We start from the raw sequence: 10347 nt of genomic DNA, 5'->3' as shown, positions 1-10347 counted from the left end.
CATCATCTCTCTTTCCATTCATGATCATCCCTTCTGTTTTCCATTTACCACTCACATCCATACACCCACTACCTTCAAAATTCAACATCTCTCTCCCACCCAATCCCACCCATATGGCCGAATACACACTCCCATCCATCTCCTCCATATCTTCTTATTCTTCTATTCTTTCTTCTTTTGCTCGAGGGCGAGCAACATTCTAAGTTTGGTGTGGTAAAATCATAAGCTTTTTTGTTTTTTCCATAACCATTGATGGCACCTAAGGCCAGAGAAACCTCTAGAAAAAGGAAAGGAAAGACAAAAAGCTTCCATCAAGGGTCTATAGCTCAGTGGTAGAACATTTGACTGCAAATCAAGAGATCCCTGAGATACCTCAGGGGAGACATTTTCTTCCACACAATTATTGGAAGCAACTAATGGTGGAACATCAAGAGTACTCAAAGTGGATTTTCTGGAGCTACAAAACTCGAAATGGTGCACTTCCAATTGCTTTCGAAATTAGACATCCAAGGCTTTCCAGCAATATATAATAGTCCATACTTTGGCCAAGAATAGACGATGTAAACGGGCATTCAACGCCAGCTTTCTGCCCAAATCTGGCGTCCAGCGCCAGAAAAGGAGCCAAAACCAGAGTTGAACGCCCAAACTGGCACAAAAGCTGGCGTTCAACTCCAAGAAGAACCTCTACACGTGCAACACTCAAGCTCAGCCCAAGCACACACCAAGTGGGCCCGGAAGTGGATTTATGCATCAATTACTTACTCATGTAAACCCCAGTAGCTAGTTTATTATAAATAGGACCTTTTACTATTGTATTAGACGTCTTTTTGACCATCTTTGGATCCTGGATTGTATTTTGATCCTGTGATCACGTTTTGGGGGCTGGCCATCTCGGCCATGCCTGGACCTTTCACTTATGTATTTTTAACGGTAGAGTTTCTACACTCCATAGATTAAGGTGTGGAGCTCTGCTGTTCCTCAAAGATTAATGCAAAGTACTACTGTTTTCTATTCAATTCATCTTATTTCGCTTCTAAGATATCCATTCGCACCCAAGAACGTGATGAAGGTGATGATTATGTGTGACGCTCATCACCATTCTCCCCCATGAACACATGCCTGACAAACACTTCCGTTCTACACGAAATAAGCTAGAATGAATATCTCTTAGATCTCTTAATCAGAATCTTCGTGGCGTAAGCTAGAATGATGGCGGCATTCAAGAGAATCCGGAAAGTCTAAACCTTGTCTGTGGTATTCCGAGTAGGATTCAATGATTGAATGACTGTGACGAGCTTCAAACTCGCGAGTGCTGGGCGTTAGTGACAGACGCAAAAGGAGGGTGAATCCTATTCCAGCATGATCGAGAACCGACAGATGATTAGCCGTGCTGTGACAGAGCATGTGAGCATATTTTTCACTGAGAGGAGGGGATGTAGCCACTGACAATGGTGATGCCCTTGCATAAAGCCAGCCATGGAAAGGAGTAAGACTGATTGGATGAAGATAGCAGGAAAGCAGAGGTTCAGAGGAACGAAAGCATCTCTATTCGCTTATCTGAAATTCTCACCAATGAATTACATAAGTATTTCTATCCCTATTTTATTAATTAATTTCGAAAACCTCATTATCAATTTATATCTGCCTAACTGAGATTTGCAAGGTGACCATAGCTTGCTTCATACCAACAATCTCCGTGGGATTCGACCCTTACTCACGTAAGGTATTACTTGGACGACCCAGTGCACTTGCTGGTTAGTTGTATCGAAGTTGTGAACCATGGTATCGGCACCATGTTCTTGGCGCCATTGCCAGGGAAAGAAAGAGCCATGAATTTTACATAATCAAAGTGTAATCACGATTGCGCGTACCAAGTTGCTCACGTTGCCAGGGATTGTTTGAGCCTGGACATCACAATTTCGTGCACCAAGTTTGGGTGTCACCTGCAAAGACACTCTGACGCTCTAGTCAGTCAAGTGTGCAGGTGAAGGATTTGAGAATGGTATGTGACGTACCTTGGGGGAGGAGTAGGACCTTCCCCATATATACCGTGTCAGAAGCGGGTCCCACAAGGGTAGAACCCACCTTCCTCGAAGCTTCCTTATACAGCTGTAGAGATCTGTCCAGGACGCGTGTTCGGGTCGGTATTTGAGTGCCTCGCACCCGACCATTCGGGTCGGGTGGTTCGTGGGTCGGGTCAGCCCATGTTATATGTGGGCCAGGCTATAACAGTGCCCCCAACGCGCCAGCAATGATCGTGAAGGTTGTTGGTGGCGTGTTATCTCTTCTTTCATACGTTGTCGCCAGGTCGGCCGCCCGTGGAGAGGACATGCCTCTTGCGCGTGTGTCTGTTCGTTGTTGGGATAACCATTCGTCGCCTCGTTCCTCGCGCAAAGCATTAAATGCTCATAATGGGTTATTTCAAAACTCCGCGCGCAAAGACAATTTTGCCCCTAGGCCTTTCACGCTTCTTGAGTCGGGCAGTTTTAAATAGTTTTGCCTTTTGTTTTCGTCTCATTTCTTCACTCCATCCATCTCCATCTTCTTCTCTCTCAAGTTTCCCAGAGCATCATTTCTGCGTCCCTGTGCATTTGCTCCTTTTCCCTCTCTTTCAAATTTTTGCAGCTAATCCAGGAAAACATTCATCTCCTCTCTTTCTGCTTCATGTTCATTTTACCTCCATCATTAGTTCTTCTGCATGCATGCTGCTTGTTTGATTTGTATGCTAGATGACCTTTGCGTTAAGTAGGTGCGTTAGGGGGGTTACCATTCCAGGGTATTAGCTTTTTAGGCTTTCACTTGGATTCTGCTTTAGCCGTGCTTAATTTTAGTTACTGAATAGGCTAAATGTAGTTTCTAGGCTTTTTCCGAGCTCCCGACCTCGTAGACTAACCGAGTGGTCCCCTACTGTAGGTGTGCCTCGCATCGTCTCACGAGCTTCCACCTCCGCCGCGGATTACGACCCATACGCTTGGGTGACTTCTGACGTGAAAGAATCCCCGAACTAGATGGGCGAGGAGGAGCTTATCGAGTTCCGCCAAGCCAAGTACTTGTGCGGCGGAACTGACGAGGAGGCCAATTATGACGTTTTCGTTCTTGCCCTTGGCAAGCGGCTATACGAGCTCAACTTCCACTTCCCCCGGGTTCCCGATTGGATTTGATTTTATAAGTCCATGTTCACCCAAGTGGGGGTCCGTATTCCTTTTTCTGCCTTTCAAATGGCGCTCCTTAACCGGATCTCCATGGCGCCGTCGCAGCTGCATCCGAACAGTTGGGCTTCCATCCGCTGTTTCGAGATGGTGTGTGAATACCTAGAGCTGCCGGTGTCCGTCGACGTTTTTCTTTATTTTTTCAACCTCACGAATCCTTTCAAGGAAGGGAAAGCGAGGAAGGGGTTCATGTCCTTCCGATCTGCCCAGGGTCGAAGGATTTTTGGCTTGTTTGGAGACTCTTACCATGGGTATAAGGATAAATATTTTAAGGTGCACCCAGTCAAAGGTCGCCATCCCTTCTGGTTGTCGTTAGAAGGGGAACACCTCATCCCGACGTATTGGAGTTTCGGGGCGGGGTCCAACACCTTTATTAAGGTGACTTACAAGGGGATGTCCGTTGTGGACAGAAAGATTGCCGACGTGTTGTTGGCCGTCTTTGGGAGAAATCATGTGAATCCCCACCTCCTTATGGGTGACCGGGAGGTTGCCAGAAATTATATTTGTGAGTAACTCTGACTTGTGTTTCTTGCATTGTTGCTTTGATTGGTTATGCCGATTTCACGACTAACTTGTTTATTTATTTGTTGCAGTGGAGATGTCTGCCAAGGTGACAGGCCTTGAGAATTTGTTCAAGACTTTTTTGGAGGAAAGCGATGGAGAGAAGGCTGACGGGAAGCCGGAGACTCGTCCCGAGAATAAGGAGGATCAGCCGGTGCCCTCTCCCCGTGATGCCGAGATGTCAGATAAACATTCTGACGGGGCGTGTGTCTCTCCCATTCATGAGGAGGCGGCCGGTACTGGGCATTCGACCTCTGCTCAACAAGTCGATGATGATGATGACTTGAAGGTTATCCCCACCCCCAAGAGGCAGAGGTCATTTTCCAGCCCTGAAGGAGCCCTCACCGTGATGGAGAAGAACTTTGACGCCGGGACCTTCATAGATGCCCAGTTGCTTCCTAGCATGGAGGAGCACTTCCATGGCTCTGACCTCGCGGGGCAAGCAAGGTGGATGTACCGTACCCTCCTCCGTGCTGCTGCTATAGTTCGGAAGGCCGAGTTCAAGTTGTCGGGGATGCAGTCGCTGCGTAGGAAGCTTGAATCTGCTGCTACAGCCAATAATCAATTCAAAACTCAAGTTGAAACGCTTCGGGAGCAGCTATCCAAGGCGGAGGAGAAGCTTAAGGCTGCCGAGGAGAAGGCCGCGTCTGTTGAGGAAAAATTGAAGACCTCTGATGCTACCGTATCCCGTCTAACCGAGCGGGAGATGACTTCGGAAAGTCAGCTCAATGCCGCGCAAGGTCGGGTGGTCGCTTTGGAGAAAGAACGCGATGTGGCCGTCTCGTCGGCTGAGACCGCTCAAGCTGAGGTTGAAGAGCTTAAGAAGAAGCATAAAGAGACCGTGAAGCAGGGAAAGAGCGCGATCCTGATGACTGAGGAAGCTCTTAAGGCCCAGGTGAAGATCGTGGCTCCCGACTTCGACACGTCGGCAATTGGCGTCTTTAAAATAATCAGGGATGGCAAGATTATTGACATGCCCAAGAAATGATCTCATGTTCCTTTGTATTTTGTTTGTAGAACTTGTGGGACTAGCTTTTTAATACTTTAGTGGTCGCTTGGTCGACTTGTGATTATCATCTTTTCTTGCCTATTGGTAGAACGTTTTTGTTTTGTTTTGTTACCATTTTGCTGGTATGGACTTGTCGCTCGCGTTCGTTTACCGTTGTGCTGGTATTTCGACGAAGCCAAGTCGTGGCTTTACTATTGCTGTAGCCGTTTGTTATGGCTTTAGCTTAGTTGGCTCCTAGGGTGATCAGTCCCGGGGCACCGTATCGTGGTCCCGTTTAATTTTGACAAGGAAATTGTTGTCGTGGGATGTGTAAATGGAAAAGAGCAAGTGGGGAGGTAATTTTGACAAGTAAACATTAATCAATAATTAAACAAGTCTATTGCCTTGCCGTAATAAGTATTTAACAAAAGTAAATCGCTGAGCTCGTCAGATCGCCTAATCGGCGTGTTTGAGCTAGGAATAAAATCTTCTCAAGTTACCTGCGTTCCAAGTTCTCGGGACTTCCTTGCCATTGAGCTTCTCTAATTTGTAGGCGCCCTTGCCAATAACCTCTTTGACTCTGTAGGGGCCTTCCCAGTTTGCCGCCAGTTTACCTTCCCCTTGGGTCGGTAACCCGATATCGTTGCGTCGCAGGACGAGGTCATTTTGCTCAAATTCTCTCTTGAGCACTTTGGTGTTGTAGCGTAGGGCCATTCTTTGCTTTAGTGCTATTTCTGACAAATGGGTCATCTCCCTAGCCTCATCTGCTAGGTCCTTTTCCACCGCTTTCTCTACTCCCTTCAGGAGTAATCGTGGGCTCGGCTCGCCAATCTCTACAGGTATCATTGCGTCCACCCCGTATGTCAGGCGGAAAGGGGTTTCTCATGTGGACGACTGCTTGGTTGTTCGGTAAGACCAGAGAACCGAGGCGAGTTCGTCAGCCCATGCACCTTTTTTGTTATCCAGCCATTTCTTGAGGCCCAGCAAGACGACCTTGTTTGCGGCTTCAACTTGACCGTTCGTCTAGGGATGCTCTACAGAGGAGAATTTTTGCTTTATGCCCAAGCCGGTGAGGAACTCCATGAACTTTTTGTCAGCAAACTGTGTCCCGTTATCAGAGACAATGACTTCCAGGATGCCGAATCGAGTTATCACTTGCCTCCACATAAACTTTCGACAATTGGCTGAGGATATACTGGCCAGTGGTTCAGCCTTTATCCACTTGGTGTAGTAGTCAATAGCAACTATGAGGTATTTGACTTATCCCGGGCCGACTGGGAAAGGTCCCAGTAGGTCGACTCCCCACTGTGCGAAAGGTCGGGAGGACGTCAATAGGCTTAGCTCGGTTGCCGGCGCTTTGTGGAAGTTGGCATTCTCTTGGCACTTGACGCATTTCCTTACGAATTCTTTAGAGTCCATCATTATCGATGGCCAGTAATATCAAGCTCGGATGAGCTTTCTTGCTAGGGCTTTGCCTCCGATGTGGTGACCACAGCACCCCTCATGGACCTCTCTGAGTACGTAGTCCATTTGGTCGGGATGCAAGCACTTCAGTAAGGGCTGACTGAGTCCCTTTTTAAACAGTTTACCTTGTATGATTGCATATTTGGCTACCTCCATTCTCAACGCTTTGGCTGCCTTCTCGTCATCGGGGAGTTTGCCGTTTTCTAGGAAATAAGTGATGGGGTCCATCCAGGAGGGGCCTATCTTTGTCAGGTAGAGGGCAACTGTTGGTTCTTTTATCATGCCTTGAATGAGGGATCGATTGCCGACTCCCGGTTTCGTGCTTGCTAGTTTGGATAGGAGGTCTACCCGTGTGTTCCTTTCCCTCGGAACGTGTTGGACCGTGACCTCCTCGAATTGTTTGCTCAGCTCTTTGACCTTCTCCAAGTACTTCTGTAATAGCGAGTCTCTGGCTTGGTAGCTTCCATTTACTTGCGAGGTGACGACCTGTGAGTCACTGCACACTTCCAGCCTCGTAGCTCCGCCTTCTCGAGCTAAGATCAAGCCACCCAGGAGGGCTTCGTACTCCGCTTGGTTATTTGATACGGGAAACTCGAACTTGATTGATTGTTCGTATATGACCCCGGCAGGGCTTTCCAAGATGATCCCGGCACCTTCGGACATTTGGTTGGAGGCCCCGTCCACATGGAGCCTCCACCGTATGCCCGCCTCCTCGGTCGAGTCCCCCGTTACCTCTACCAAGAAGTCTGCCATTGCTTGTGCCTTAATCGCATGTCGGGGTTCATATCGCAAATCATACTGAGATAGCTCGATGGCCCAAGTCATCATTCTTCCCGCTAAGTCGGGTTTTTGGAGCACTTGGCGGATTCCCTGGTCCGTTCTCACGACCACTTGGTGACCCTGGAAGTATTGCCATAGTCTTCGAGAGGAGGTTAGCAGTGCCAGGGCCAGCTTCTCTAATTTGCTGTATCTCAGTTCTACTCCTTGCAGTGCTCTACTCACGAAGTAAATTGGTTGTTGAACCTTCCCTTCTTCCCGTACCAAAACTGCCGCTAGCGCTTCCTCTGTTATGGCCAGGTACAGGTAGAACGGTTCTCCGAGTTTGGGCTTCCCGAGCATGGGTGGTGTTGCGAGGATCTCTTTGAAATGCTTAAATGCTTCCTCATACGCCGGAGTCCATTCAAACACTATCCCTTTTTTCATGAGGTTGAAAAATGGCAGCGCCCTAGCAGCCGACGCTCCAAGGAAACGGGATAAGGCGGTGAGTCTACCTGATAGCCTCTAAACATCCTTGAGACAACCTGGACTCTTCATTTGGAGTATTGCTTGGAACTTTTTCGGGTTGGCTTCGACCCCCCTTTGGGTTATCATAAACCCTAGGAACTTTCCTGCTTCCATGGCAAAGGCACATTTGAATGGGTTGAGCCTCATGCCGTGTTGTCGAAGGGAGGTGAACATGTTTCCCAGGTCGCTTATGAGGTCCTCAGGACGGGTGGTCTTTGCAAGGATATCATCTACATACACCTCCACCGTTTTGCCTATGAGGTCACTAAATATCTTGTTCATTAGCCTTTGGTACATTGCCCCAGCGTTCTTCAGGCCGAACGGAATTACCTAGTAGTAATATATCCCTCCCAGCGTTATGAATGCCGTTTTCTCTTCGTCAGGTCGGTGCATCGGTATCTGATTATAGCCTGAATAAGCGTCCATAAAGCTCAGGTACCGATATTCCGCCGCTGCGTCGACGAGTGCATCAATGTTGGGTAGGGGGTAGCAGTCATTGGGGCATGCTTTGTTGAGATCAGAGTAATTCACACTTATCCTCCATTTCCCATTGTTCTTTTTCACTAGAACTACATTCGATAGCCATGTCGAGTAGTCGAGTTCTCGAATAAATCCTGCTTCGAGTAGGCTAGTCGTCTGCCTGGCCACCTATTCCGCTCGCTCTTGCGACATTTTCCTTCTCCTTTGAGCTACCGGTCTGGCCTCCGCCATCACGGCCAAGTGATGTGACATGAGTTGGGGGTCTATCCCCGGCATATCGGCTGGCGTCCATGCAAATAGGTCACTGTTAGCCCTGATCATTTCCATTAGAGGTCCCTTTAGGTCGTGTGGGAGGTTTCTGTTCACGTAGGTGAACTTCTCCTCGGTGTCCCCGACTCTGAACCTCTATAAGTTCCCTTCCAGCTCGGGTCTCGGCTTGTCGCTGACTTTGGCGTCCAAGTCGGCAAGGAACACCCTGATGCCTCTTTAGATTTCTTCCTTAAGGAGAGGTTGGCATTATCGCAAGCGACTGCCGTTTCCAAGTCTTCTTTTATGGATCCCACGGATCCGTCATCAGCTATGAACTTCATTATCAACATCTTTGTGCTGATCACTGCTCCGAGGTCGTTGATAGTCTTCCTCCCTAGGATGACGTTGTAGGCCGCGGAGTCTCGTAGAACCACGAACTCGGCCATTACCGACCTTCTCCCCTGTCCTGACCTTACAGATATTGGTAGGGAGATTATCCCATCTGGCTTGATGAAGTGGTCGCCCAAACCTACCACACCGTGCTGGTGCGTCTTTAAATTGGCATCCCGTAGGCCCAAGACGTCGAACACGTTGCGAAACATGATATTCAAGTCATCCCCGGTGTCCACGAGGATCCGTTTGAAGAGGCCGGTTCCCACTCTGGCTGTGATGACCATGGGATGGTTTTCCGTGGCCTCATCGAACCATTGGTCCTCTGGACCGGAATGAGATGGGTGGGAGCCTCTTGGAGCTTCGCACAGAAGATGAGAAAACCGCCAGGACCTTGGCATCTTTCTTGTTTGCCAACCTTGACCTTGGGGTGCGTCTCTTGCCGTTACCACGTTCACTATGGTAAGGCCGTGTTCGTTGTCCTCGGGCTCGTGACGTCGCTTCACCGCGCGGGTCTTGTCCTCTCCCTCGTGGTCGCGATCTCGCCTCCTTGGCTTCCTGATGAGGTGGGAGAATTCGGCCAGTTTTCCGTCCCAGATCACTTGTTCCAGCGCGTCCTCCAGGTCGAAGCAATCCTGTGTCTTGTGCCCATAGCCTTTGTGATAATCACAATAGAGGCTCTTGTTTCCCCCGGTCCGGTCCTTCAGAGGTTGGGGCTTCGACAAAATTCCCTTCTCTACTATCTGTTGATAAACTTCTATGATGGGGACGGTGAGGGAGGTGTAATTGGTGAACTTCCCGACTCGAGAAAACGGCTTGGGTGTCTTGCTCGGACCGCCGTCTCTGGTGTGTTCCTTCTGTCTTTCTCTGCTTCCGTGCTGCCGGGTTTGATTGTAGGGGGCTGCCATTTGTTGGCAGCCACGACCTGGCTGACTTCTTCATCGTTAATGTATTCCCTGGCTACACTTTGGATCTCCTGCATTGTCCACACTGGCTTCGTGGTGAGGTGCTTTCTGAAGTCCTTGTTTAGAAGTCCATTCGTCAGGCACAGGCTAGCAACCGAATCAGTCAGCTCGTCGATCTTCAAGCACTCGTCGTTGAACCGGTCTAGATATTTCTTGGTCGGTTCGCCGGACCTCTGCGTCACCCCGAGCAGATTGATCGGGTGCTTTGCCTTTGCGATTCTGATAGTAAATTGGGCTATGAAGGCGTGGCTAATATCCGAAAACCTGGCCACCGAGCCCTACGGGAGGCTGTTAAACCACCGTATTGCAGGTCCCACGAGAGTGACCGGAAAAGCGCGACACCTTATCTCGTCTCCCACTCCCTCCAGGTTCATCCTGGCCTCGAAGGCCGTAAGGTGCTCTTGCGGGTCTTGGGTTCCGTCGTACCTCATGTCCGTCGGCTTGTCAAAGTGCTTTGGTAGCCGGACTTCAAGGATGGAACGATGAAATGGGGTTGCGCCCATTATCACTGGTCCCCGCATTCTCCTTGTTCTTCCCTCGCCGTCTTCCCGTCGATCGTCTTCTCGGTCTTGATCTGTGGTGCGTCTCCTTTCGCGCCTGGTGTAAATGATGAGGTCGCAGCGTCTTCTTGGGCGTCCTTCCTCCCTGGCGCTCTCGGGCTCAGATCATGTGCTAGCTGTTCGCCGGGAGTGGCTTCTCAGAGGGGAACGTGAGTAGCTTGATTCGGGAGTTGGTTGGCGATGTTCCCGATCTGTCA

The 10347-nt window shown here is 49.3% G+C and overlaps 2 protein-coding genes and 1 pseudogene across 2 annotated transcripts; 1 reads left to right on the top strand and 2 right to left on the bottom strand.

Moving 5' to 3' along the window:
• The first annotated feature begins 4119 nt into the window (after nt 1-4119).
• LOC148577883 (uncharacterized) lies at nt 4120-4810 on the top strand (annotated as a pseudogene).
• Nucleotides 4811-6198: 1388 nt separating this feature from the next.
• Nucleotides 6199-7425, bottom strand: LOC107609409 (uncharacterized). Its single transcript, XM_016311374.1, has one exon. It carries the CDS (start codon nt 7423-7425, stop codon nt 6199-6201), a length of 1227 nt encoding a protein of 408 aa, XP_016166860.1.
• A 923-nt stretch (nt 7426-8348) lies between these two features.
• On the bottom strand, nt 8349-9533 carry LOC148577882 (uncharacterized). The gene has a single exon (XM_088502918.1). The coding sequence runs from the start codon at nt 9531-9533 to the stop codon at nt 8349-8351; it is 1185 nt and encodes a 394-aa protein (XP_088359044.1).
• Between the last annotated feature and the right edge of the window lie 814 nt (nt 9534-10347).

The sequence above is a fragment of the Arachis ipaensis genome, chromosome B1 (assembly GCF_059453495.1).
Source record: "Arachis ipaensis isolate K30076 ecotype BB chromosome B1, ASM5945349v1, whole genome shotgun sequence".
Classification (NCBI taxonomy): Eukaryota; Viridiplantae; Streptophyta; class Magnoliopsida; order Fabales; family Fabaceae; genus Arachis; species Arachis ipaensis.
The sequence above is the reverse complement of the archived record's forward strand: the minus strand, read 5'-3'. Positions and strand labels throughout refer to the sequence as shown.

What these genes read in the sequence shown, in the direction of transcription:
- LOC107609409 (XM_016311374.1), bottom strand. Translation starts at nt 7,425, where the DNA reads ATGAAAAAAGGGATAGTGTTTGAATGGACTCCGGCGTATGAGGAAGCA.
- LOC148577882 (XM_088502918.1), bottom strand. Translation starts at nt 9,533, where the DNA reads ATGGCAGCCCCCTACAATCAAACCCGGCAGCACGGAAGCAGAGAAAGA.